This window comes from Panthera leo, chromosome E1 (genome assembly GCF_018350215.1).
Source record: "Panthera leo isolate Ple1 chromosome E1, P.leo_Ple1_pat1.1, whole genome shotgun sequence".
Classification (NCBI taxonomy): Eukaryota; Metazoa; Chordata; class Mammalia; order Carnivora; family Felidae; genus Panthera; species Panthera leo.
In genome coordinates this window covers 15081711-15108822 of record NC_056692.1, presented here as the reverse complement: position 1 = coordinate 15108822, position 27112 = coordinate 15081711, and the positions used below count along the sequence as shown (strand labels likewise).

The 27112-nt window shown below is 53.0% G+C and overlaps 1 protein-coding gene across 10 annotated transcripts in view; it reads right to left on the bottom strand.

Annotated features, from left to right (window-relative positions):
• Positions 1-10390: 10390 nt before the first annotated feature.
• Positions 10391-27112, bottom strand: part of SLC43A2 (solute carrier family 43 member 2) — a 40839-nt gene continuing 24117 nt past the window's right edge. For 7 of the 10 annotated variants that reach the window (XM_042914662.1, XM_042914660.1, XM_042914661.1 and 4 more), the window contains 9 exons: positions 23659-23751; positions 22127-22260; positions 21841-22043; positions 21240-21389; positions 17987-18125; positions 16557-16686; positions 14443-14516; positions 13020-13143; positions 10391-12506 (listed from right to left, as the gene is read on the bottom strand). In XM_042914662.1, coding sequence (XP_042770596.1) covers positions 12345-12506; positions 13020-13143; positions 14443-14516; positions 16557-16686; positions 17987-18125; positions 21240-21389; positions 21841-22043; positions 22127-22260; positions 23659-23751 — 1209 coding nt within the window. In that variant the 3' untranslated portion in view covers positions 10391-12344. The remainder of the gene's footprint in view (positions 12507-13019; positions 13144-14442; positions 14517-16556; positions 16687-17986; positions 18126-21239; positions 21390-21840; positions 22044-22126; positions 22261-23658; positions 23752-27112) is intronic. The other 3 variants (XM_042914656.1, XM_042914664.1, XM_042914657.1) reach the window with 2 other exon arrangements.

Here is a 27112-nt window from a genome sequence, read left to right as displayed (position 1 = left end):
GGCCCGGCCCTGCTGCCTGCGCGCCTTCGTCGTGGTCTGCTCCGTCCCCGCCGCTCTCGCTGCGGTCGCCGCGCCGCCTTCTGCCGCCCCGGCCTTGCCGCCTCCCGCGCCGCTGCCGACGCCGCCCGGAGCTCCGGTTCCGCAGCGCCGCGCGGGGGCGGGGCGTCTCTGCGGCAACCAGAGCGTCACACGCAGCGGTGCGCGCTGACCTCAGCGCGAAGGCGGAGCCTTCTCGGGCCCGCCCCCTCCATCCTTAAGTGGGCCTCGGCGTCTGCGTCCTCTTCCGAGGTGGGCCCCCAGCGGGGGTCAAGAGCTCCCCGCCGCCCGCCCAGGGCAGTAGGCGAAGCGGACATCAAGGTGTCGCGTGGGGACCTAGGTGTGACTGTTTTGCACCTGTACGTTTGGCCCCCCTCAGCGGGGTGGGTTGAGATCAAGGAAACAGTTGTGCCAAGAAAATATTAAAAATAGCCAAATTTACATGCAACTGCTGTTCCAAGTGCTTGACTCCTCACAACAACTCTACCGGAAAAAGTTACCATTACTGTCCGCATTTACAGGTGAGGAGGAGGACGAGGCAGAGGCTAAAGGAATTGCTCAAAAGTGAATGAATGACTTGTTCAAGTGCGTAGAGAGCATGTGATGGAGATTTTCACCTAACAGTCTTAGTGTGATGTCATTCATCCAATAAGTGTTTGCAGAGTACCTGCTGTGTGCCAAAACCTGTGCTTTTTTTTGAGAGAATGAACCGAGCAGAAATGAGAAAAGGCCCGTGAATAGTGAAACACAAGCTTGATGGGATTACACTGGAGGTATAGTCCTCAAAATTTTCCTGGAAGAAGAGGGTTTGTTTGGTTTTTTTTCACTTTGTTTTTAAGATTTTTTTTTTTTTTTTTTTTTTTTTGTATCTATATAAAGGAATCTCCACACCCAACGTGGGGCTCAAACTCACGACCCTGAGATCAAGAGGCACATGCTCTATGGAATGAGCCAGGTCCCCCTCACGCTCCTCTCCACCATCTCGGTGGAAGAGGCACTCCCTGGAAGAGGAAGTTCTAAGCTGAGGTCTGCAGAGAGCTTGGAAAGGGAGAGTTTACCAGGCAGAGTGCGGAGAGGGTTGGGGGCAGATAATGCAGTTCCTGACAGGTGATAATAAGTTGTTTGGAGTCCATCCTAAGGGGGCTGGGGCCTTTTAGGGGTTTTAAGCAGGTTTGGTGTTCGGAGGCTCACTCTGAGCAGTGGGTGGAGAGGGGATGGCGGGGGCCAGAGCAGAGGCAGGGTGACCAGTAAGGAGGCCTCTGCAGAAGTCCAGGTGAAGATGACAGCGATGGGAAAGGGCAGTGGAGGGAAGCAGCTCAAGAGGTAATATCAGCAAGGCTTGTTGACTAATTGGCTGAGGGAGAAAGGAAGAAAACCACCCAGGTTTCTGGCCTGGGAGCCTGGGTGGGCAGTACTGTCTTTAGAAGAATACCAGAAAGGTAGATTTGCACAGCAGAAGATAATGACTCCACGGTTGGACTTGAGGGACAGCCAGGTGATGGTGGGTGGGCCGCCACTGTACGGATTTGGGAAGGGAGGGTGGAGTAGGTGGCATATTGCTGTCAAGCCGTGACTCGTACCCCAGGACAGCTCTGAGTATTGCCCATGTTGACCACTCGTTCATCAAATCCTAAAGTAGGTGCGTGGATTGCCCCAGAAATCCAAGCCCCTTGAAGGAAGGCCAAGAGAAGAGATATTACCACCCAAAGTCCAAGTTGAACTGGACCCGGATCCCCTGACCCTTCAGTAGAGGGCTTTTTCTCCTACATAATAGCAGTGAATAGTTGTTTAACAATCGCCATGTGCTAGTTCTCTCCAGAAAGTAACCGAACCATGCCCTCTGGGAGCCTGAAGTCTAGTTGGGACAACTAGTGAATTCACTCAGTAAATACTGATTGAGCTCCTGGCCCTGTCCTGGGCCTTTCTCTCAGCACTTGGGACACGGGGGGTGACCTAGAAAAACCAGGTCCTTCCCTTGTTCAGAGTGAGGGAGTGGAGTATAAACAAACACAGAAATAACTTCAAGTAGTGATAAACGTTCCGGAGAGGCTGAACACGGTGACTGTGGGCAGTGGCGGGTGACATTAATGGGGTGGTCAGGGAAGGCGCTTAGAGGAGGCGAGGTTTACACTGAGCCCTCCATGATGAGAGGAATTATTGCTAAGCAGACTCTTAGTTAACAAGAGCTGAGACAAAGGGGCTTGGAGGGCTGTGCTGGGCTCTGGGGAAAGTAAGAAGCAAAACAATAATCGAAATGCCTGAGAAACAGCCCCTGCTCTTGAGTCGCTCACAGGGAGGAGGACTTGCAGTTTTGGAGAACTGCAACTCGTGACACAAGGTAGCTTGTGACAAAGGGGAACATGTGTGACACAAAGAACAGGTCCAAGGAGAGGCCTCTCTGGGCTGCAGAGGCGTGGGAAGCATCCCGGGACAACAGGCACTTGAGCCACATTGGAAGAGGAAATGGCATCTCCAGAGGGAAACTATGACATGCAAAGGTGCAGAGGCAGGATGCTACGAGGGCCTCTGGTTAGCATTCGAGCGTGGTCTGCGTGGGCACACGGGTGGGACTGAGTGCCAAGCTAGAGAACTGTATCTCTGTTCCGGGGACAGGGGGCAGCCACCCAGGGCCTTAAGGAACCCCCAGTCCTTGTCACCCAGATCCAACGGTTAGAGAGATTTTGCCACTCATGCTTTATCTCTTTTCTGGAACATTTTATTTTAAACGTTTAAGTATTTTTTAGAGAGATCGCGCACGCGCGTGAGCGGGGGAGGAGCAGAGGGGAAGGAGGGGACAGAGGATCCGAAGCCGGCTCTGCACTGTCAGCACAGAGCCTGATGCGGGGCTCGAACTAAACTCACAAACCGTGAGATCACGACCTGAGCTGAAGTCAGACGCTTAACCAACTAAGCCACCCAGTCGCCCCTTTTCTGAAATATTTTAAAGCAGATCTCAGACATCATACCACCTCACCCCTCTATGTTTTGGTATGCATTCTAGGAATAGGAATATTTTCTCGAAAACCCATGCCATTATCATACTTAAAAAATTAATAATTTCTTTTTTTTAATGTTTATTTATTTTTGAGAGAGAGACAGACAGACCATGAGCAGGGGAGGGGCAGAGAGAGACGGAGACACAGAATCTGAAGCAGGCATCAGGCTCTGAGCTGTGGGCACAGAGCCCTATGTGGGGCTGGAACTTATGAACCTTGAGATCATGACCTGAGCCAAGGTGGATGCCTAACTGACTGAACCACCAAGATGCCCCAACAATTTCTTTTTTTTAATGTTTCTTTATTTCCTTTGAGAGAGAGAAAAAGAGATAGCATGAGTGGGAGAGAGAGCCAGAGAGAAAGAGAGAGAGAATCTTTAAGCAGGCTCCATGTTCAGCCTGGAGCCTGTCACGGGGCTTGATCCCATGACCCTGGGATCATGACCTGAGCCAAAGTCAAGAGTCAGATGCTCAACCAACTGAGCCTCCTAGATGCTCCTTTTTTTTTTTTTTTTTTTTTTTTTTTTAAGTAATATCGACCCCCAACGTGGGGCTTGAGCTCATGACCCTGAGATCAAGAGTCACAGGCTCTACCAACTGAGCCAGCCAGGCACCCCAAATTAATCATTTCTTGATATTATCTCCTACCCAGTTCATATTCAGATTTCTCTTATTATCTAAAAAATATTTTGCAGTTTCTTTTAGATAAGTTCAGTGTCTGAACAAGGTCTACATTTCCCCCACATTTTAGCTTTGCGATGTTTCTTACATCTTCCACTCTAGCAAGCTCTGCTTCGGGTGTGTTTAAGAGTTAGCCCTCACATGCGGGTGCCACAGCACTTTCTAGCTTGGCCCCCTGGGAGTCCTCAGCCCTGCTGTGGGAGCAGACCCCCCGGTGCCCCATGCCTTCCAGTCCTTCCGCCTGTATGAACTTGGGCAAGGTACTTCACCTCTCTGTGCCTCAGCTTCCTCGGTTGTAAAACTGGGCAATGATTGTGCCTGCCTGCTAGGAATCAGGAGACGAGGCGGTGTCCTTGAGGCAATCTTGTGCAGTGCATGGCACATTTCCATATCATCATTATTGGGGAACGGGTGTTGTGAGGAAAGAGGGATGGACGCCACCGCCCCTTAAATCTACCTCTCCGATGGCATCTGGGTGGCTCAGTGGGTTGAGCGTCCCACTCTTGGTTTCGGCTCAGGTTACAATCTTACAGTTCAGGAGTTCGAGCCCCGCGTCAGACTCCACGATGAGTGTGGAGCCTGCTGGGGATTCTCTTTCTCTCTCCCTCTGCATCCCTCCCCCCCCCATCTCTCTCTCAAATAAGAAAATGAAAAATAATTTAAAAAACTACTTCTCCAGGCTCCAGGCTTAAAATCTCAAGTGTCACAGTGACCTCCTATCATGTCTCCTTCTTTGTTTCTCTCCCTCTTTCCATCTCTATCTGCACCAGAATTTCTGTCTTCTCTCCCTCCCATACTCCCTCACCAATTCTGTCTCTCCTGTCTCTTTGTATCTCTGTCTCTGTATCTCTCCGTACCTTTGTCTCCCTCTCTGTTCTGTCTCTCTCTGCCTTCTGTTTCTCTGTATCTTTCTGTCTCGGTCTTTCCTCTCTCTGTCTCTCTTCACTTCTCCTCCTGCCTGTCCTCTTTAGACCTCTCTCTGCCTCTCCCCAGCCCTCTGGTTTCAGTCTTTATCACACTGCTCTGTCTGGGTGATGATCTTCAGCCAGTGTTTTTGCCATCTTCTCTTCCCAGCGGTCTCCTGCCCCTGCCTGTGTGCTGTTCGCTCCACCTTGGACTTCCTCCTGCCTTCGTCCTCACGTCTGTGTATCTCAAAGTTCCGACCCCCGCCCAGGTCCTCCTGGCTGGCCGGCCCTGTGACTGCTTGGGCCACAGCCACACCTGGAACCCACCTCTGGGTATCTCGAGGAGACTGTGTTTCACTGTTTCCGTCTTCTGCTGTGTCCCTTCCTGGCTGGACAGGGCATGCTCTTCCCCTTTCTCAGTGTGTTTCAGCCCCTTTTCAGTTCATTTCTGTCTGTCTTTCTCCATTTTTAAATTTCATCTTCCAAATATTTATTGAGCAGCTGTTCCTTGCCGGGCACCATTCTGGGCCCTGGAGGTATTGCAGTGACCAGGACAGAGCATGGGGCAGCTTTCAAGAGGCATTCATTCTAGTGGAGAGACAGACACCGGACAAGAAAACAGACAAAGGCGTGACCCTGGCTGCTGGGCTGGACCCACTGGGAGGAGGAGGGTGTCGGCCAGTCCAGGCCACGGGCAGGCACTCAGCCAGTAAGGGCGGGCTGCTTCTGCCCTGCACTTTGCCTGACAATTCCCTGTCCCTAAATGGAGACTCGGCCCCTCTAGAAGCCAGACTAGAGTGTTTAACCCACTTGCTCCCTCCACAGCATTCACTATGCACCAGGCTTGGGGGAGACAAAGGGAAAAATGAAAAGGTCCCAGGCCAGATAGGGCCACAGTCTGATGCAAGACAAACGTGCCACCTGCTGGAGCCAAGGAAATAGACAAGCAGTTGTTTTTGGGCCCCCGAAAGAGGCAAGGAGGCCCTGCACATTCTCCTCTCTCCTTGCCTCTGGCGTGTTTGGTCTGCATACAGTGGAAAGCTATTTGAGCAGCCGTGAGAGTTTTTAAAAAATTGTTTTGAGCCGACAATTGAAAATGGGAATTAAAAAAAAATTTTTTTAATTTTTATTTGAGAGACAGAGAGAGAGAGAGAGCACAAGTGGGGGAGAGGGGCAGAGGAAGAGAGAATCCCAAGCAGGCTCCACACTCAGGGCAGAGCCTGACGCTGGGCTCGATCCCACGACCCCGGGATCGCGACGTGGCCAAAATCAAGAGTCGGACGCTCACCTCACTGAGCCACCCAGGTGCCCCGAGAAAGAGAATTTTTAAAAAAATAATAGAATTTAGGATTTTCAGCTTCTCCTGAAAAAACTCAGAAGATCTGACAGACAACACTAGGCTCATTCCCACGTGGCCACGATAGAGTGGGGTCAAGGCTGCCCTTTAGATGGAGGCTGTGGCCTCCAGGTCCCCCCAGTCCCCCCTCCCCAAGTCCTCCTGTGTCCCTGGCATGGAGGTCAAGGTCTAACAACGCCTGCATTACCAGAGACCTTATGCTGGCTCTACTTAACGTTAGAGAAATATTTCTCTGTGCTTTCTCAGTCAAACATGGGAAAAGGAAAGGTAGCAAAGGGATGTGTCAGAGCCTTATTTTGAATTTGCAATCCTGACAGGTAGGAGCTCCCACACATACCCAGGTAATATTCCCTCTCATCTTTTCCCCAGCTGGCCCCTGAGGCCATGCACATCCCTCCCCTGGGCCTCAAGCCCCCTGCACACAATTAGGGTGAGGGGCCAGGCCATCCCTTCCCTCCCTGGGGTGGGGATCTCCTTGTGGCTTCTCCGGAGAGGCCCAGTGGCGCTCTCTCTCTCTCTCTCTCTCTCTCTCTCTCTGCCACTGCCCAGGGCCCTGGCAGGAGGGCAGCCAGCATGGTGGGAAATCTTAGAAGGAGCACTCATGCCCATGACCACCACCTTAGTACGAAAGAAAAGAGACGAGGATGAGCTCCCTTTAGAACCAGAATTCACCAGAAGCCTTGGTCTTCCCACCCAAGAGGCCCCTCACTCTGTCCCTCCCCCACCTCTTGAAATGGCCACGCAGAAGGCCAAGCCAGCAAAGCTGGGCCATGGCAAGGGCACCATAGGGGAGGGGTGGGGGTCAGGGAGCACACTTCAGACAAGTGACACAGAATCTGAGCAAAAGGTAAGGGGCAGAAAGACGGGGGACTTAGGAAGAGACACAGGAGCAGAGGAGGAAGTAGTTGTTAGTCATTCTCAGCATACATTTATTGAGTGCTTACTGTGTGCCAGGAAGTGAGCCAGGTGCCAGAAACAGCAATAGGGCCGGGAGTCAGGGTCAGTTACTGAGGAGCGGTGTCACTATTGACCCTGGTTGACACAGGGAACCAATGAACCCTTCAGGCACCACTCAGGACCTAGGCCTTCCCAGCCATGGAAAGGGATTCAACGAGGCAAGACCCTCTCCCTCTTCTCCAGCACACAAGCTCCTACACACTCCTCAAAACGCATTCACACCTGACGTGCCCGGAGCACATCTCAACTCACACGTGCACACACGCACACACTGAGGCACAGCCAAGCAGTTGTGCAGGAGGTGGTACAGAGGTGCCACCTACATGCAGTGACCCGAGTCACCCCGCTTAGCATGAACTGTCGGGGCGCCTGAACACCCACCACTTAGAAATTATCTTGAGACGCTTTGGGGCCAAGTCACTTACTAAAATGTGAGAAATAAACGAAAAATAACAATAAACAAGATGAACAAAGGGACAACTTCTTAAGGCTTTTGCTTCGAGAGGGGTTCTGAGAGGGATACGGGTCAGCGGAAACGGACCTCACTTCCTTTAGTTGGCCACAAGTCTGTTCCGGTCAGAGTTGCCTAAGGTAGATGTCACGTTGTATGGATGGGGTTAGGGTGGGGACGGTCTTTGTTCCCTGTGCTATCCGCAGTATGCCACCGTACATGTGCTTTATGCCCATGTCCCCCTACCTCCCAGTGAGGGGATCACCTCCATTTTACAGGTAAGGAAACTGAGGCTCAAGACTTGCCTAAGGCCACGGAGACAGTATATGCCGTGGGGCCTCTAACCTCTGCTCCTCCTCTCACTGCCTCCTTGGCACGGGAAGATGGAGCCTTATCTGGGATGGGTCAAGAGGCTGGGAGCTGCCAGGGGCCCGGGTTCAGTCTCGGATCCACCCAGGAGGCTGAGAATGACTGACTTCAAAGGTGAACGTGCTGTGTGCAGAGACCCAGGGGCACAGGTGGTGGCCCCCTGCTGGCAGGGAGAGGCTGGTGCTGTGGCAGGCTACCCACGTGGAGGATGCCACACCTCCTTCTTGACACTGTGTCCTCACCCCAGGGCTTGGGTGAGTTAGGAAATGGGTGGAAACAGCCTCACAGAGCCTACCTGTTCACCCTGACCTTGCCCCCAACCCTGGGGGACCGGGGTGGGGGCTGCAGCCTATGGAAAACCAACTCTTTCACTTTGGGGGTCCTGGGCTCCTAATCCTCACAACCCCACGACCTATACCGTTTTGGGAAAAATGGGCTATCACCCTTGAGTTGGTCCCCTGGCAATTGGAACAGGTAAGGCGCCCCACCACCCCAAGAGCCTGTGAGGAGCCATCATATTCTCCTTCAGAGAAGAGGGGAGCTGGTGTTTAAACAGCCTCTGAAGCCCGATCCTGGCGAGAAGACTTCTCAGAGCTCTCTGACAGGAGCCCCTGACCACAGAGTGCCAACCACTCGTCCCCACACCCCCACCTTACGTGTCTGCTCAGACTCACGCAGGCTGATGCAAGTGCATCAACAACTCCACGGAGCTGAATGTGCTGCTGCCTGGGGGCAGTCCTGCACATATACCCCCAATACCAGGCGTGTCCCCATTTTCAGTGTCCTTGGGGCCCAGGGCAGAGTGATGCCCCCCTCAGACCGCATAGCCCCGGGGCCATGACGATGGGGGCTTGAGCAGAAGTTCCTTTGACCACGCCGATTCTGGATACAAGAGGGAAAGGAGATGGAGCAAAACCAAAAGGAACCCACAGGGGCCTGCGACCACAACTGTGGGATTTAGAAGGGTTGGGACTTTCCCCAGCAGCGTTTGCAGGAAGCCAACCACAAAGGAATGACTAGACTCCCAGACAGGAGTCCAGGAAGACTAGACAGGAGGAGACCCCTGGCAACGTTCCTGAGGACGGCCCAGCCCCCTTCCTCTCTCCGACCCAAAGCGCAGGACCAGGCATCGCTTCCTGCTCCTTCCCACCAGGAGCCTGGAGGCTGGGGGAGTGGGACGAGACCAGAGGGCTGTGGCCACTTGGTGTCCACTGCCTTTGACCAGCTCGTGGTCCCTTTCCCACCCCAGGGCACTCTTCTCAGGGTGGGGGTGACCAGAGATTTGCTCCCCCTTGTACCCATCAGTCTCCAGGGCCAAGATGACTCTACTAAGTAGAGCTCAATCCAGGCTCTGAGGAAGCTCTTGGCTCCAGGAAATGGAGACCATGCCTGGCTTTTTGCTTCCCTTCCCTGGGCTGTTGCTGCCCTGCTCCCAAGGCCCAGTGGGCCCTGGGGCTGATGCTCCAAATGGAATGTCCTGGTCTAGAGGGCCTTGGATGCTCTAATGACTTCAGGAGTCCTGGCTCTAACCTTAAGCATGTTACTCCACCCCCTGGGCCTCGAGTTTTCCAGCTATAAAATAGGGATAGTATCTAACTCCTGGGTTATTATGATTCAAGGATGATAACAGGAAAATCTGTAACCCATCAACTCCGTACTGTCAGAGGAGAATGGCCCCCGACAAGGGGGTGCGGGTGCAGTTACCTGACCCGTCTGGTACTGCTCCATGCACTGTTGGCCTTGGACTCTTTTCCACCCTGCCCTCTAGTTTCTCAATGCCTGCTTCTTCTCACAAAGTGCCCATGTCCTGCAGGTGGGTTGGGAGAGATAGGCAGCAGCTCCCTTTGGCCGGGCCTGGGTGCTGCTGGGGACGACACGGGCCCTGTCTGTACAACCTCAATACGGAAGGGCCCTTGCTAATTAGCCATCTCCCCAAATTGTACTCCTCTGTGTCCCTAGGTCTCGAAATTTGGGTGCCCCAGAATCACCAGGTGGGGCTTAGCAAAATGTAGATTGTCAATTCTCCGGGCCAGAGGCGACACCTGGCGTCGACCTTTGTAACAAGCACCCGAGGAGTTCCTGCTGCCGGTGGTCATTGGACCATCTGTGGAGGACGTCTCTGACTGCTAACACCATACCCCACCTGGCCTTGGAAGCCACAGGTCCACGAACATGACAAAAGGACAACACCTGCCTGACTTTAACTCTGCATTTCCCAAATTTGACCATTTATTTATTTATTTTTAAAAGAAAGCTCTGTGCCCAACATGGGGCTTGAACTCACAACCCCAACATCAAGAGTCACATGCTCTACTGACTGAGCCAGCCACGTGCCCCTGACCAGGAAAGTTTTTTTTTTTTTTTTAATTTGAATAATTAACATCTCACAGAACTAGTGTTCTGAAGAACGGTTTGGAAAATGTTGATCTGGTTCTCTCTCCTTTTTAAAACTATTTGTTTTAGGGGCGTCTGGGTGGCTCAGTCAGTTAAGCGTCCGACTCTGGGTTTTGTCTCAGGTCACGATCTTACGGTTTGTAGGATGCAGCGCTGAGTTGGGCTCTGCGCCCACAACACACAGCCTGCTTGGGATCCTCTCTCCCTCTGCCCCTCCCGGCTTGCTCGCTTGCTCTCTTCCAAAAATAAACTTTAAGAACAGTAAAAATAATTGTTTCAAACAAATATCTTGTTTTTTAATGTTTGAGTGGACTGGAATCTAGGAAAATTAGGTGTGTTCAAGGTGCTCGACCGTTAATGCAGGACTCGAATTTGGGCCTGGGTCTGTCCTTTACTGTTCCCCACCAGTTTCCCTCACCACTTTCTGCTTCTGTCTCTTTGAGCCTGAGGTTCTCCTGGGTCACCTTGTGTCCTGAGCTCAGGAGGAACCCTCAGGGCAGCGGATCCAGGAATAAGAAATCTGAGTCGGGGATGGAAGGGATCAGGACTCGCTGTTTGGCTGGGATAAACAGCAGAGGCAGTCTGGCCCACACTTCTAAGATGTCTGTACAAGCGCAGTTTGGGGGTGGGGTGGGGAGTAAGGTCTCTTCCTGGCCCCACTGTAGCTTCTAAGATGGCAATCACCCAGAGAGATGGGGAGCGGCTGGCTGGGTAGGACTGGGGCTGCTCAGTGGCAAGAAATCTTGTCTTGCCTTTTCTCCTCAAGCTCAAAACAGGCACGTGTAGCCATTAACCGAAATGCTTAGCAGGGGCGTCCCTTACCAGGAGGAAAATGGATTTATTGCTTTATAAAAAGGAGTCTGATAAAACTTGAAAGAAAAAACCCAAAAGTAGAAACCTAAAAATCAACCCACCCTGCTGAGCACTCCCAGGAAGTCTCAGACACATTTCTGGAGGCAGTCAGGTGGGGGGCTGGAAAGCCAGGCCCGCCTGGCAGAGGAAGGGCGGCCTCTTCCCGTAAACAGCTCCAGGGCCCTGGAGGAGTCTGCCGGCAGGGGGCGCTGTGGCCCCACGGCCTCAGACCAGCTCCAGGCCCAGAGTGAGGCTGCCTCCCGGACCCTGGGCCTGTGGCAGGCCTGGCTGGCTCCTGGGTGGCCCCGGGAAGATGAGGGCAGACACCCAGAGCCCACACCTTACCATCACCCCACCACACACATCCCTCACACATATCACATGGTCACACATCCCACTTACACGTGTACACACACACACACACACACACACACACAAACACACACACTTAGGCCCCTCACCGTCCATCTCCCTGGCCAGGCCTGGACCTCCTCATCTGTCAGCAGCAGCCTGGCTTCCACCCCCATAAAAACAGCTGTGTGTGTAGGGGGTGCCCTGTTGGTGCTGTTTTAATTCCCTTCGGGTCACAGACTGGATGAAGGGTGGCAGTGGAAACTTGCTCCCTGCCCCGAGGGAGGAGGTGAGGGACTGCTAAGTAGCCTTGTCCTTGGCTCCTAGCCGTGCATGACTATCCAGCCCTCCGACCCCTCCCCAGGCTTTAAGCCAGGGGGGGCTTCTCCACAGGCCTATAACAGGAGGACAGGTCACGGACAGGCCACAGGGGGCTGGAATTACAAAGGAGTTAGCACCAACAACAGGAAGCGGGTCCTTCCTTCCTCAGGCAGCCTCAGACTGGCCAGGGGAGGAGGTTGAGGGGCCAGGCGAGGGCGCGCAGACAGTGCAAGCCTTTGTCCTTGGGCAGGTGTGGCCAGTGGGCATGCAGCTGAGGGGCAGGTGGCAGGCAGTAGGTGGCAGACCCCTCTGCTTTGGCAAGAGGCAGAATCCAGACACTTAAGGGAGAGAGAGCCTGCCTGCTGGAGGTCCTCCTTGCTCCTCCTGCAGGCACCATTGTGCCTCAAGGCCCCGGGGCCCCTCGACAGTGGCAGAGCAAAGCCCAGGCCAGCCCTTGCTTCCAGCAGTAGGAACATCGCACATCCGGGCCCTCTCCCGTCCGTCCTTCCGCTGCAGAGCTCCAAGGCAGGACCAGGGCCCTGGGAGGGAGCGTGGACTCCAAAATGGTGAAGGAGAGGATCCTGAGGGTGCACGGAGGTCCTCTGGGATGGGGAGAAGGACACCGGTGAGTCACTGAAGCAAGGGCAGGAGGCCACAGTTCCGAGGCGGCGAGCGCTACACGAAAGCCTCTGGGTTGGAGGAGCCGTTCAGCTTGAGGAAAAGCTTGTCATCCTCCCTCTTCTGCTGTAGCTGCCTCTCCAGCTGGCGCCGGTAGCAGACGAGGTAGAGGGGGAGGCAGAACCCCAGCATGCTCAGGGCAAGCAGCCCCACATTCACCTGGAGAAGCAGAAATGAGAGCTGCTGTCACATGAGGCAGGGGGTCGGGCAGGAGCTGTGGTCTTTGCAGAGCCCGGCTCAAGAGCCTTCCCCAACTCAGGTTTGGACGAGGGGAGGTCACAGGAGGGGAAAGGAAAAGCTGAAACTGGACGAAGGGCCCAGGGCCCGTGGCTCCACATTCCAGTATCAGGATTCCCAGCTGAGAAGCCCTCGGGGCCTGGGCCCTCCGCCTCTGACCTCCAGTTGTGAATATCCAGGGGTGGGGCCAGGAGTGGGGCACGCTCACAGTACCTGGTTAAAAATGCCAACCCTCAGCAGGAGGGCTACCCCAAAATCAGGTCCAGAAAGGATACTCTTCTTCTCCTACACAGCCACCGCTCACAGAGGGACCCTGAGTTCATCCTAACCGAAGTTCCAAACTGCCTCTCCTTGGGGCCCTGGAAGCTCCTGAGCAATGCCTCCCAGCTCTGAGTGGGCAGATGCCCATACCCCACTGCCCCACACCCTTCTTACCCATAGAGGGTCTCCTTGGAGGGGACCCATCATGGCCAGAAACAGGGGCTGCTGCAGGAGAGCGAAGAGTGCACTGACCAGCGACTGCAGTCCTGTGAGGCTGCCAAACTGGGTGGAGGGGTACCTGCCGGGAAGACAGGGGACCTGTCACCACAGGTGCCACTCTCAGGCTTTCCCAATGCTCCTCTGCCTCAACTTGGCCCCAGGTGTGCCTGCCTCGGATTAGTTTCTGCCAAGCAGTCCTGTGACTGTGAATTTCTCTTTCAGACCGGCGTGAGACCCCCGATTCTGGGGAGGACCCCACTCCACCCAAGCGTGCCCCAGGTCCATGGGTGTCTGGACGAGCTGAGTGGAAAGTGGTGCCAGCAGGACTCTGCAGCTTGGCAAACAGGCCCAGGGAGCAGGTTGGAGGCTGGCCCTGGCTCCGCTACGCCCTCATCCAGAGGAGCATTGTGTAATCACGGAAACTCGGCATCACACTCTTGGTGGACTCTCAGACTCTGCCAGGGCAGCAGCAACTTCCTCCTGGCATCGGGTGGAGTGGGGGACGACAGGCAGACCTGGAATGACCCCCGTGGGATGCTGATGGGAGGGGAGAGAAAATCTCAGCGAAATGTCAAGCTTTGTGGCCCTGGAGGTGAGAAAGGGCTCCCAGCGAGGAACAGGCTAGTCTTTGGTCAGAGACACACAGGAGACGGTGTTTGAGTTCCTTTTTTTTTTTTTTTTTTTTTAAAGATTTTATTTTTAATTAATCTCTACACCCAATATGGGGCTCAAACTCAGAACCTCAAGACCAAGAGTCACATCCTCTACTGACTGAGCCAGCCAGGCACCCCCATGGAGTTCCATTTTTGAGCCAAGCCCCAGCCCAAGGGGGAAAAACAACTGTGGTTCCTTCTGGATGTGTGGCCTCTTGGAAAAGGAGGCAGGTTTCATTTTAGCCAAGGCCCAAAAAGGCCAGGAGCAGAACCAGGCCCTTTGAGACTCTGGGTGAGAACAGTCTGACACATTGTGGGCTCAGTTTTCCATGTCATTGCCCCTGTGGAAGGCCCTCTAGTTCTGGGCAGCCAGAGCCCTCCCCTGTCCTTCCTGTGAGCAACCAGGGGCAGTCCCGGGGCTCAGCTGAGCAGCCATCCCCGAGGCATAACGAGCTACACGGGAGCACTGACCCTGGCGGGGGAACTGACTTCGTGTTAGATGCCAAGGCTTGTGGGCACCCAACTGTCGGCCCGCTGACCCACCTCCCGCCAGGTGTGACCTTCCCTTGACACACCCAACAGAAGCCCCGGTACCCATCCCCTGGCACAAGAAGATGAGCCCAGATGGCAGGCTGGCCCCCTCCAGGACCTCGGTCCCCCCACGAACCTCCCTCAGGTCATTCCCTTACTGTCGGCCCAGGCCACCCCCGGCAACCAGCACTTACACGGCGGCATACAGGCCCCCGACGGCAGAGTGGATGAATCCTCGCACAATCGTGTGCAGGATAAAGGAGAGGATCTGAGAGAGGGAGAGCAGAGTGTGAGCAGAGAAACGTGAGGGTCCCCACAGTCCTTGGGGTCCTGAGCAATGGCAGCACTGGCAACTGGTGTTGGCTCACACCAGCTCTCCACGGGCCAATGCCCGAGTTGTCAGGGATTTTGTGAGCCAGCTATGAGACAGTCACTACTAAAAATTAAATTCATAAAGACTTAGAATTAAACAAATTATATAAAAACAGAGGTAACGGATACTCAGAATTCACCATTTCTTAATTATTTTGCTATTATCTGTGCTCTGGGGGTTTCTACGTTTATAGTCTAGTACGGCGGGAGTACCGTATGATGGGGTGTCATTGTGAATCTCTTTCCAACTGCACATTTGGGGACGTCATGTCGCTTGAAATCAGCCATGGTGAAAGCATTTACACCAAGGAAATTGGCAAACACTGAGTCAGGGCTCCTCCTGCCTCCACCCAGAGTCAGCAGTTATAGATGTACTGACACAGCACTAAATAGGAGGTCATTAATCATGATTTGATCTCCTGCCTTTGCTGACCTGAGGATGGTGCCCAGAGGTCTCTGTGTCTGGTCACTCAGGTCCTAACGGCTGATAGCTTTCCTTCTCCCTACCCGAAAGTTCAGCTTCTTAAAAAGGCCACTGCTGGCCGGCTTGGCAAGCGCCAAGAAGCATTTGTAGATAATTCCTGAGGAGCAAGAGAGCTCTGTCCATTTTGCCACAGCTGCTGGGACCCTTTATTCGCCCTTTGCACATGGCCCTGCCATCCTGCTTAGCAGCCAGGACCTGTTCCCAGGAATGTGGGCGGCAGAGGGGGCAGGGGCTGCTCTCTGCAGTGTTGCAAGAGGGCTGTGCCCAACTATGCTTGCTCACACATCCTTGTGCAGGTTCCCCCTTTCCACTTCAAGTATCTTGTTGCCTTTTCATAACTTTTCTTTCAACAAGAACTAAATAAAACAAAAAGCAGAAGACTGTCCTTAGTGAGCATTGCCCCTTCATTAGACAAGGTGGTCAAGGCAAGGATCTATCGACCAGCCTCGTAAGAGGGGACAGCCACCAGGAAGCTGGGAGGGCATCAGGAATACAAAGACACTCTCACTGGGAACTGGAACAAGCCTCCAGTGGTTTACTCTGGTCTCACACAGAATGTCGGCACATGCACATGATAGTACCCATGGGTGGTGCACAGCTGGGTGTTCAATGTACTTCAACACATGGCCAATTGCAAAAAAAGAGAGACAGAGAGAGAGAGAGAGAGAGACTCTGGCTTTCCTTCTGGACCTGGCCCAAGATACTATCTGGACTTGAGCTAATCCATGTGGAAGCAATGCCATTATTCAGGTCCCTTCAAAGTTCATAAACTTGGGGATTTAAAAAATCGTCATAATAAAAATAAACAAACTTGGAGATTGGCACTAGAACACTTTCACGGACGTAAGGGTAGAGCTGGGCAGGTGACAAAATCTACTTTGCTTGCAATGTCTGCCAAAAGCCAGCTTTTAAAAGCATCAGAAATCTTGTGAAAAGGAATTAAACTTTTGAACCCTGATGCCCAGTGATCATCACAGTCTTTCCCAACTCTCTACAACACAGATACCCCGTAGGCATTCTTATACCAGAGTAGATGGTCCCATCAATGCCACAGATTAGCCAGACCTCTTTGGACCTCAGGTTTCAACTGTGTGAGCAAAAGCAAAACAAGGAGCCATACAACTACCCCACATAGTTCTGGGGGACAGTATGGTGGTGGTATTCACGGCATGCGAGATGCTCAAAAGGCCATGAAGAAGGATATGCCTTCATAGAGAAGAGTCTTCTGTGAAAGGCAATCCCAGTTTCATTTAGAGCTCACCCCCTGCATTAAGCACAGAACCTGGCAAGTAAGAAGCCCTTGGTAAATAACAGTGGGCTGGTTGATTGTTGGTTGCAATAAATGAATGAAAAGTCACCATGGTCTTTGTTGATGGCTTCCATGACACATCGCGTCTCTTCTAGTCTCACTGTCCCACATCCCACCCGACCTCTTCTTCTCCCCGTACCCACCTGCAGAGGCAGGTTGGGAATGAGACAGGTCACCCCAAAGCCCACAAGCAGCACATTTGTGAAGGCGAAGGCCCGCATGGCATTGGTGACTTTCTGGATCTGCCGGTCTCGCTTCTTCTTCTTCTCGCCCCTGTGGAGACAGAGCACACAGCGGAGCTGGGAGCTCCCTGAAGGAGGATGGGCTCTCCCAGGAAGTCACAGCTTGCAGACGATGCGAGACTCGGAGACCACCCGAGCACATCTGAGGGACTGTCAGGGCGAGACCACCCCTAGGGACGCCCCCATTGCGCCCTCTGGACTGAGTGCTGGGTGTGAACCGCAGTGGAGAGGTTGGACGCAAGGTCATTAACACACTGCGCTGCCTCAGTGAAGACTGACGGGGAGGCAAGCAGCAGAGCACACCCAAGTCAGGATGTGGTGAAGCCCCGCTTCACCGTGGACTCCAACTTCACCCAGATCCCGCAGGGAGCTGATGATAAGCCAGATAATAAGTCAAACGAGGGAGGGAGTGGATTTCCCCTTTGGGGGCAGGAAGGGGTGAAGGAGAAACAAATATGCAGTAGATGGAACCAGATGGCTTTAGGACCTGACCTAGATAACGGAGCATTCTCTGTAGTTATTTCCTTGTGGATTCACTATTAGGGATCCCAGTCCCACTGCCCACACAGATAACCCACGGACAACTGTAGGCCATGCAACAATGAATGCCAAGTGCTGGAGACCTGGGGAGTCCCAGACCCACCACTTCCTCACTATGTGACCCCCAGGCAAGCTACTCAAAGTCCTAACTTCAGTTCCCGCATTTGAAAAGTGGGTTCAACACTAGTACGCGCCTCATCCCGGTGCCGGGAGGCTTGACTGAGATACTGTGCATCAAGTGTTTGGCATGGGGCCCAGAGCAATAAACAGTGGCTTATTATATTAAGGTGGAGTCATGAAGACAGCATTTAACTCACCCTCTGATCTTGGAGCCCAACCTTTACGAACGCGGGGCTCCAGTACCTTGTTTCATGCTGACAATTATGAACAGATCTAGCAGTTCTGCGGTTATAGCAGCCTACTACTCCCACCGAGTGGAGTGAGCCTCGCAGGCAAGCAGGACTTTACCACGGTTTACCACCGTGCTATTCCTGAGTGGGTCCTTGGACACCCAGTGTCTGTACACAGACCTTCCTCCGGTTTCTCCCGTTCTTCCATCAGGCCCAGTGCTTTTCCAAACTTTCGGGTACCAAAGGATCTCCATAACGAAGTGATACACTCAAATCTGTGCTGAGCTAAGTGAGAGAGTGTCGGAAAGCCCTTACGAATAGCTTTGGGCACGACCCCCTCTTGCCTCTGCCGCTGACTTCAAAACCTAGGCCACCCACCCGGTTCCTGCCTAGCAGCTGACTCTGGGGCCAGGAGCTAGGGGACAGGCCCTGTCTACGCACTGGTTGGCGTCTTTCTCCTCAGGTTCCTCAGAGGCATCTTCACACTCCTTCAGCCTCCAGTCCATGATGTAGCCAATGACAGGGGCTGTCAGCAGGCAAAGCAGCTGGAGCACACCGAAGATGGAGGTGTAGAGGCCAACTGGGGAGGAAAATGGGCTGCGTCGTGGGGGGCCCCTAGCAGAAGCCTGAGGCAGGTGCTGGGAGAGCCTGAGACCCCATAGGCCCTTCCGGGGTCTTCGACAGACCACCCCCCCACCACCCCTCACCGTGGGCCTTGAGGGGAGCCCAGAGACTTTGAACTCCAAAATCAAAGGTGGAGCAAGGGGCAGGCACCCTATTCTCTTCTCCAAATCGTCTGCTTATTTCCAAGAAACAGCTAATGAAATCTAGTATGTCACAACGACATCCCCCAGAAGCTCCAGGAAGCGTCTATGACTCGGGAACCACAAAATTACCAATGCCTGGGACTGAGGCTTTGTGTACGACTAGTCATTAGTTTTCTGCCTCTAGAAATATACCAGGAAGGCACCACTCACAGGGGCTCTGACGTAAGGGCTCCAGTCTTCAAAGAGCCTTAAAATTATGATGAGATTTTTTTTCGGGCAAATAGAAGCTGAGGGTTGACTGCCCCTCCCCCACCCACAGTTCTGGCCAAGAAGGATGTTTCTTGGTCAGAGACTGGCTGGAGGGGATTTTGCAGTGTTCTTCGAAAATCCCCCTGGCTTACCGGTAGCCATCACTGCATCAGGAAAGCAAAAGTAAAAAAGCAGAAAGGAGAGAGGTTAGCGGCAGAGATCTCAATGGTTATTATGGGGAGATGGGGCGTGGTAGCAGGCCAGCTCTGGGCCCAGCACACACATGCCATTTCCCACCAAGACCAGACTCTTAGAGCATCCAGGGGACGCCCAGCTTGAGTCAGGCTTCTGGGAGTGCAGGCGGGTGAGGCCCAGCACGGGCATCTGTTGATGGTTTCCGGTCTGCTGTGGCCTCAGTCACGTGCAGCGGGGGCCTCGTCACAGGCAGGCTGGTGAATCAGGCCTGCGGTGCTTGCCGAGGACCAGGAGGGGGAAGTGGCGTGGGTGCCAAAGACCCGGCCAACCAGGGCCCCACATGTACACTGCCCTGTCATACTCTGTCACACCTCCTACTGCTCTCCAAGGGAAGGAGAGGTCAAAGAATCCGTCCCCACCCCCAGCCAAACACTGACACCATGGGTCTCCCTCCGACAGCCAGAGCTGGTCCCTTCTATTCCACCAGCTCCCTGAGCCTGAGGCAGCCCCTCTGGGGACAGCCGGGGCTGTGGGGGTCGGGAACAACAGCTCACAGGAGCAGAGTGGGGAAAACCGGTGCCCCGTCAGCTGCAGATTGGATTTCCTGGCCCAACTTCCTCTACTTCTCAAAGCTGACTGTTTGAATGTGGGAAACAGTTGGGGAAAAAAAATCCTCTTGAGCAGCAAAAGATTTCTTAGAGAACTGGAGTGAAAGTCCACGACTCAGCAGCAGGGAGATTTGCCTTCTAAGAGCCAGTGGGCCCTCACTTCACTTCTTGGGGCCTGAGTTTATAACAGAGGGTGTTTAGACACGATAGATCAGCTTTCCCCAGAGTGCGGTCCACAGATTTTAATGAGCGTTATACCATAACAGTGTTCCTGTGGTGGAAGTTTGGGGAAAAATCATTGGACAAAACAAAGTTAAATAGGTTATGTTTTCCTATAGGGCTCTCTTAGGGCCTTCACTGTGTCAGCGTCCATTATGAAATTTTGCAAGGGCACATGGTAACTTCACCACAGGACATCCATTTTCACAGTGGAACCAGTGTTGTCCAGGTCCCTTTGTCATCTTTCCCTTTTGTTAAAGCTGTTTTTTTTGTTTATTTTTGAGAGAGAGAGAGTGAGAGAGAGACAGAGGCAGAGTGTGAGCAGGGAAGGGGCAGAGAGGGAGACAACAGAATCCAAAGCAGGCTCCAGGCTCTGAGCTGTCAGCACAGAGCCCGACACGGGGCTCGAACTCATGAACTGTGAGATCATGACCTGAGCCGAAGTCGGACGCTCAACCGACTGAGCCACCCAGGCACCCCTCTCTTTTTTTAAGTTTATTTATTTATTTTAAGAGAGAGAGAGGGAGAGCGCAAGAGTGCACATGTGCATGGGGTAGGGGAAGAGAGAGACAGGAAGGAGAGAGAGAATTCCAGGCAGGCTGCTCACTGACTCATCCCCTTTAAAAACTGTATTTCAGGGGCACCTGGGTGGCTCAGTCAGTTGAGCGTCCGACTCCTGTTTGTGGCTCAGCTCATAATCCCACGGTCGTGGGATGGACCCCCTCATCGGGAGATGGGTGTGCAGCCTGCTTATGATTCTCTCTCCCTCTCCCTCTGCCCTTCCCCCATTTGTGCGAATGAGCTCTCAAAAAATTTAAAAAAATAAAAATAAAACACACCAAAAAACCTATATTTGATTCCTTGTAACCCCTAGTGTAACTACCCCTAGGGAAAACCAACTAAACCAACAAACAGTTGCACACCAGTGAGAATGCCAATAAAAAGGATTTACCGACTGTGTTTGTCCAGCTTAGGGATGACTAAAGCTGACTCAGCTCAGGCCCTGAGGAAGTACTGATTTTCTTTGTAGAATCAAAACCTCTAATCAGCTGAAGACCTTCTGTGCTGTTTTAGAAAAGTGGTGTGTGCGTTATCAGCTCTGTTTACCGAACTTGACAAGCCTCGACTGGATCACACGCACAAGGAAGCCGCCGCCCAGCCTTGCCTCCCAGTTCTGGGTACAGACCCTGAGTACCCAGCGGTGTGGGCCACCCCTGCCCCTTCGCACAGAGCCTCTCCACGGCCGTGCCTGCGGTTTCCCAGGGCAGGGAGACCCTTGGCAACGGGGCTGACTGCCTGTCTTTCAACAAGCTCTCAGGTGGAGTACTCCGTTCCCCACAGTGTTTTCATTCACAAACAGGCTTGCCAATGGCCCCGAGGCAATGAAAAACATACGCCCCACACCCTGAACACATGTAATTATTTTAGTCCCCCTCCCCCGCCTCTAAACCGGGAAATTCTAATGGCAACGGGAGAGAACAGTGGGGGCCGGCTGGGGTGAAATGGCTCTCATCAGCAGTGAATCCTTCGGAGCCTGCCATTTTCCAGACTAGTATCTTCCCGGCGGTGGGCTTAACCTCAGGCGGGTAGGAATGAGCACGGATCGCGGGGTGCCCTCTTGTGGGGAAGTGCATCGAGGTCGGGGGGGCCACCTACCTACATCCTGGTCACCGCTGACCAGGAACTTGAGGATATTGTTCATGGCGCCCATGTAGAAGATGAGCCGTAGCTGTGTGATGCACATGGTGACCAGGCTGAGCAGCAGGATGGGGCTGAACACGCTGTGCATGAAGGAGGGGGCCGCTGCTGGGAGAAGACCAGGGGTGCTCAGGAGAACCGACGCCCCTACCCGCCCCACCCCCGGCCCACAGCCTACCCACCGTCCAGGGGAAGCCTGATTTGCTGACCAGATCACCCTATGCTGGATGCAGGGATGGGCCCGGGGGAGGTTAAATGTGTGGGTGCTGGACTTGGGTCACCCAGGTGTGTGAAGTGAGTTGGAAGAATCCCTTCCCCATTCTGGGCCTCAGTGTGCTCATCTGTCAGCCCGGGTGCAGGGTGCCGCCTGCCCTCTGGGGATCAAGTGGGAATTAAGTGAGATGGCACCCACGAAGCCCTCAGTTGCTGCTGGCCCCGGCGAAGGGGTTTCCGGGATGGGTTGGCCGCCTCCTCCCCACCGCCGAGGTGCGGGTTTGGGTGCAGACAGCCCCGCCGACGTCCTAGGCAGGCCCTGAAGGTGAGGTCACGAGGCGGGTACCTGCGGTGTCTGGCTGGCACTTCACCTCCAGGTCGATGGTGGACAGGCACAGCTTATGGCCCTCCTGCAGTGCCGCTTGCTCCTTGCTGCTCCTCATGGAGCTGCCCACGCTGAGGCGGCGCCCCACCGTGGTCACCTGCTTGTAGAACTGCTTCCCTGTGATCTTGTGGTCAAAGCCCAGCCAGCTGAACTTGATCTTCACCCTGGAGGCCACAGGAGAGTGTCCATCGGTGCTGCCCAGGACCCTGGCCAGGGCGGGGGTGGGGCGGACGGCACATCCACTTACGAGTAGTCCATGTCCTCCGGCCCTGGGAAAGGCTCCAGGGGCCAGTTCAAGAAGCAGTTGAGGAAAACCAATCCAGAGCAGCCGGCCCAGACCACGAGGATGATGATGAAGGAGGCACCAAAGTCGTAGATGACCTGACAGGCACAATGGGGTAGGCGCAGGGCCAGGGGGCAGAGTTAGCAGAGGGAAGCCACGGCAGGTGGCGGGCAGGGGGCATCTGTCAGCCCTGCTCTTCCTGCGCTGAGCTGCGTAAGGAGGCATGGCCCCGCCAGCCTGGGTGTCTGGTCGTCAGAGGCCCCGCATCCCAGCAATCCCAGCTTGCCCTGGCACGTCGTTAACCCCCTGTGCCTCCAACTTGGACCACATGTCACCTCCCTGGAGAGGCCTTCCCTGACTGCTTCTGTCACTGTCACCTCACAAGTTCACAGTGAACAGCCCTGGCTGAGATTACTGACTTCTTGATTACTTTCCTAGTCTGTTACTAGTCCAGCTCCTTGAGAACGGGAACCTGCTAGCCTTGTTCACGGATGTGCCTTGAAGGGTGCACGTGGCAGCTGCCCCAAAACACCCAGCAAGCAGATGGATGTCTCACTTTGCTCCTGTCTGAAATGGGCATAACACTGTCCTGTAGCCTCAAGGAGCTGCAGATGTGATCCCCAGAGTGCTCAGTACAGGGCCTGGCAGGTGGGAAGCCTGCTGAGCAAGCATATTAGCCGTTGTTGTCACTGTTACCATTTATTTCCAGCACAAGAGTTGCCAGAATCCTGGCAGACAGCTGCCCAGCTCCCCAGGGAGGGGACCAGTGGTTAGACAGCAAGAAGAGGTAGAGGAGGAACTTGCAGACTTCTCCACACTCCGGAAGGGTGAGAACGCCTAGGAGGCCACAGCATGGCTCGCTCCACACCCTCCAGGTACCTTGATTCCCCGGTGGCCAGCCCGCGTCTACGACTCCTCCTCCTTATCCATGGCCTCCCCGCCATGTATCGCAGGAAAGGGGTTTTGATTTGGTGCTGAGACCACAGGTGGGACAAGCCCCTTTCGAAGACTTGGCAGGGGCAACAGTATTTGGAGCGGGTGCCGGGGCTGACAGACTGTGAGGTGTTTGCTTCCTCCTGACCCTGTGTGACTTCCATGGGCTCAGAATCCTGCCTGGGAGGGAAACAGCTGAACCAACTTAGCCAAGAGCAGCGCTCTGGCTAATGAGGAGTAACAGCCCAACAACAACAGACCTGGGGGTGGGGTGACCTGGGACAAACCCACCCATCCCTCTTCTCTACCCCAGCCCAGAAATGCAAAGGCGGCCTGCGGTAACACCCTGTGTGATATGCTTGAATTTTCCGTCTCCCATGGCTCAGTGGTTTTCTTTTCTTACTCTTGTGGTGGCCAGGTGCATCCTCCCAGGTGTGGGTGGTGGGGAGGGGCGAACCCCAGAACCCACAATTACTTCCCTCTTCAGAGGAGGCTGAAAGAGCCTTGGGAGAGGGCTCTGCTCAGACATTAGGACAAGAGGGTGAGGCTGGTCACACCCTCACCTTGATTCCTGGGAAGGTGACTGCTGAGGAGGCATAGGATCCAATCATCAAGGCAATAAACGTGGACCGAAGGTCACCAAACATGTTGGGTAGCTGAAAGACAAGAAGCAAGGGAGACCTGCTGAGAGAATGGGCAGCGGACTGGTGGGGGAGGCGTGGGGGAAAGAATCAAGGTATCCTCAGGTTCCATTTCTTATCAGCTCTCCTTCCTGTGTCATTGAGGGGGTGGTGTGGGGAGTGGGTAATTACGGCTTTTCATCTGGGACTTAGTTTGATAAGGGGAGGGGAGATTAATGCAGAACTTGGAGACCGGGTCAGACTCTGAGCTGTTGGACTTCCTGGCTGGTGAGTGTCCCTCCTCTTTGCTCATGCCAGGGGCCTCTGCGTCTTTGCAGGGTTTCATTGAGATGCCAGCGAGCAAAGTCGGGAGCCTCAGGCATCCCTCAAAGGGAGCAAGCCTGTTAAAAATAAGAATCTATTTGGGGATGAGAGTGTCACTGTATACATAAAAATATCAGTGTCCCAGAAGAACCAGATGTCAGCAAAAGCTGCTTTTGGTTCTAAGACAGTAAGCTTCTGGAAGGTGCCAATCTGAATTCTACAGTTCCTCAGGGCTGACAGGGGAGCCAGCCTAGTCTGGGATTCCTGCTTCTGGTTTTTAAGTGCAAGGAGAGCCCTCCCTCTCCATCTCACATTTTACCCCAGTGATGGGCATCGGAGGAGACCGATGGCAAGAAAGACTCAGTCTCTTGTCCCAGCGAGGTCGCTCACACATCTCCTATCAGCTCATTCTGGGCCTACCGCCACAACTTCAAAGCTAAGACCCACCCAGCCCGCGATTCTACACAAATCCAGGCACAGTAAATGTGACAACACAGTCACCGAGGCAAACAGACCTAGGGCAAAGTACATCCTCCCAAACAGCCAGTTTGTATCTCCTCTCCCTTGCCTCCAAAGAGACGGAACTGCCATGCTGTGAAGCTCTCCTGTCCCACGTCCACAGTGTCCAGAGCATCAAGATCACTCTCTGTGTAGCTATCCAACCTGCTTCACTGAATTCAGGCTGTTCATATGGACCTAATCTATGACCCCCTCTCCCATTTGTCCGGAATCACATTGGGGTTTTCTTAAACACGGAACACTGCTGCCTGGGAGCCAATCCATTGTTGCTGAGTGCAGGCAGTTTGAACTGGCCTTTCCTGCCCCTCATCATTTCTGCCTGTTTTGCCCACAATTAAAAATGAGGAAGGGACATCACCAAAATTAAAAGCTTTTGTGCTTCAAAGGGCACCATCAAGGGGCTCCTGGGTGGCTCAGCTGGTTGAGCATGCGCCTTCGGCTCAGGTCATGATCTCACGGTTTGTGAGTTCGGGCCCTGCGTCGGGCTCTGTGCTGACAGCTCAGAGCCTGGAGCCTGCTTCGGATGTTGTGTCTCCCTCTCTCTCTGCCCGTTCCCTGCTTGCACTCTGTGTCTCTCTCTCAAAAATAAATAAACAGGGGCGCCTGGGTGGCGCAGTCGGTTAAGCGTCCGACTTCAGCCAGGTCACGATCTCGCGGTCCGTGAGTTCGAGCCCCGCATCAGGCTCTGGGCTGATGGCTCGGAGCCTGGAGCCTGTTTCCGATTCTGTGTCTCCCTCTCTCTCTGCCCCTCCCCTGTTCATGCTCTGTCTCTCTCTGTCCCAAAAATAAATAAAAAACGTTGAAAAAAAAAAAAAAAAAAAAAAAAAAAAAAATAAATAAACATTAAGAAAATTAAAAAAAAAAAAGGCACCACGAAGAAAGGGAAAAGACAATGCACAAAAGAGAGAAAATGTCTGCAAATCATACATCTGATAAGGGACATGTGTCTATACACTATGTATATATAAAAGACTCCTAAAATTCAATAATAAAAAAATAACCTATTATTTATTTATTTATTATTTATTATTATTTTTTTTTTTTTAACGTTTATTTATTTTTGAGACAGAGAGAGACAGAGCATGAACGGGGGAGGGTCAGAGAGAGGGAGACACAGAATCTGAAATAGGCTCCAGGCTCTGAGCTGTCAGCACAGAGCCCAACGCGGGGCTCGAACTCACGGACCGTGAGATCATGACCTGAGCCGAAGTTGGCCGCTTAACTGACTGAGCCACCCAGGCGCCCCTAACCTATTTTTTTAATGGGCAAAAGATCTGAACGGACATTTCTCCAAAGAAGATCTACAAATGGCCAATAAGCATATGAAAATCCACTCAGTATTATTCATCTTAGGGAAATGCAAGTTGAGACCACAATGAGATAATCGCTTCATGCCCCCTAGGGTGGCTATAATAAAAAATCAAATAATAACAAATGTTGATGATATATATAGGAAATCAGAACCCTGATCCACTGCTAGTGGAAATATAAGATGGTACACAGCCACTTTGGATAAGTCTGGCAGTTGCTCAAACAGTTAAACACAGAGTTACCATATGACTTAGAAACTTCACTCCTAGGTATATACCAAAAGAAATGGAAACAAAATGGACTCACAAAATTGTGGCAGCATTCAAAAAAAAAAAAAAAAAAATTGGGAGGCACCTGAGTGGCTCAGTCGGTTAAGTGTCCGACTTCGGCTCAGGTCATGATCTTGCAGTCCGTGAGTTCGAGCCCCGCGTCGGGCTCTGTGCTGACACAGCTCAGAGCCTGGAGCCTGCTTTGGATTCTGTGTCCCCCTCCCCCCACCCCCTCCCCCACTCGTGCTCTGTCTCACTCTGTCTTTCAAAAATAAATAAATGTTAAAAAAAAATTGTGGCAGCATTCTTCACAATAACAAAGAAGGGCAAACAAGGCCAATGTCCATCAGTAGATGAATGGGTAAACAAAATGTGGTCTATTTATGCAATGGAATGTTATGGAGCCACAAGAGCAAATCAAGTACTGATACCTACTACAACATGGATGAACCCTGAGAATATTATGAGAGATGAAAAAAACAAGTTACAAAAGACCGCATATCGTATGACTCCATTTACACGAAATGTCTAGAATGGGCAGATCCATAGAGACAAAAAATAGATTAGTGGTTGCCCAGGGCTGGGGTAGAGGAAGCTGGGAGTGAATAGGGAGGAAATGCCAATGGGTACAGGGTTTCTATTTGGGGTGATATAATTGATTACAGTGATGGCTGCATAACTCTGAATGTACTAAAAACACTCGATTGTACACTTTAGGTGAATTGTATGGTATGTAAATTTGTCTCAACATCACTGTTAAAAAATACATGAGTAAGATACATAAGATGATTTGGGGTCCCAGGATTAAAAAGGAAAATGAATAAATCTATAGTGTATGGCCAATAAGCCATTCTATGGCATAGGGCCAGGGTGGCCATCTAGGCTCCCCTAAGAATTCCAAGCACACAAAGAGCTCTTCTTCCAGCCTTGACATAGAGTGGACCCTCTGTCCACTCAGGCTTCTCAGATAGGAT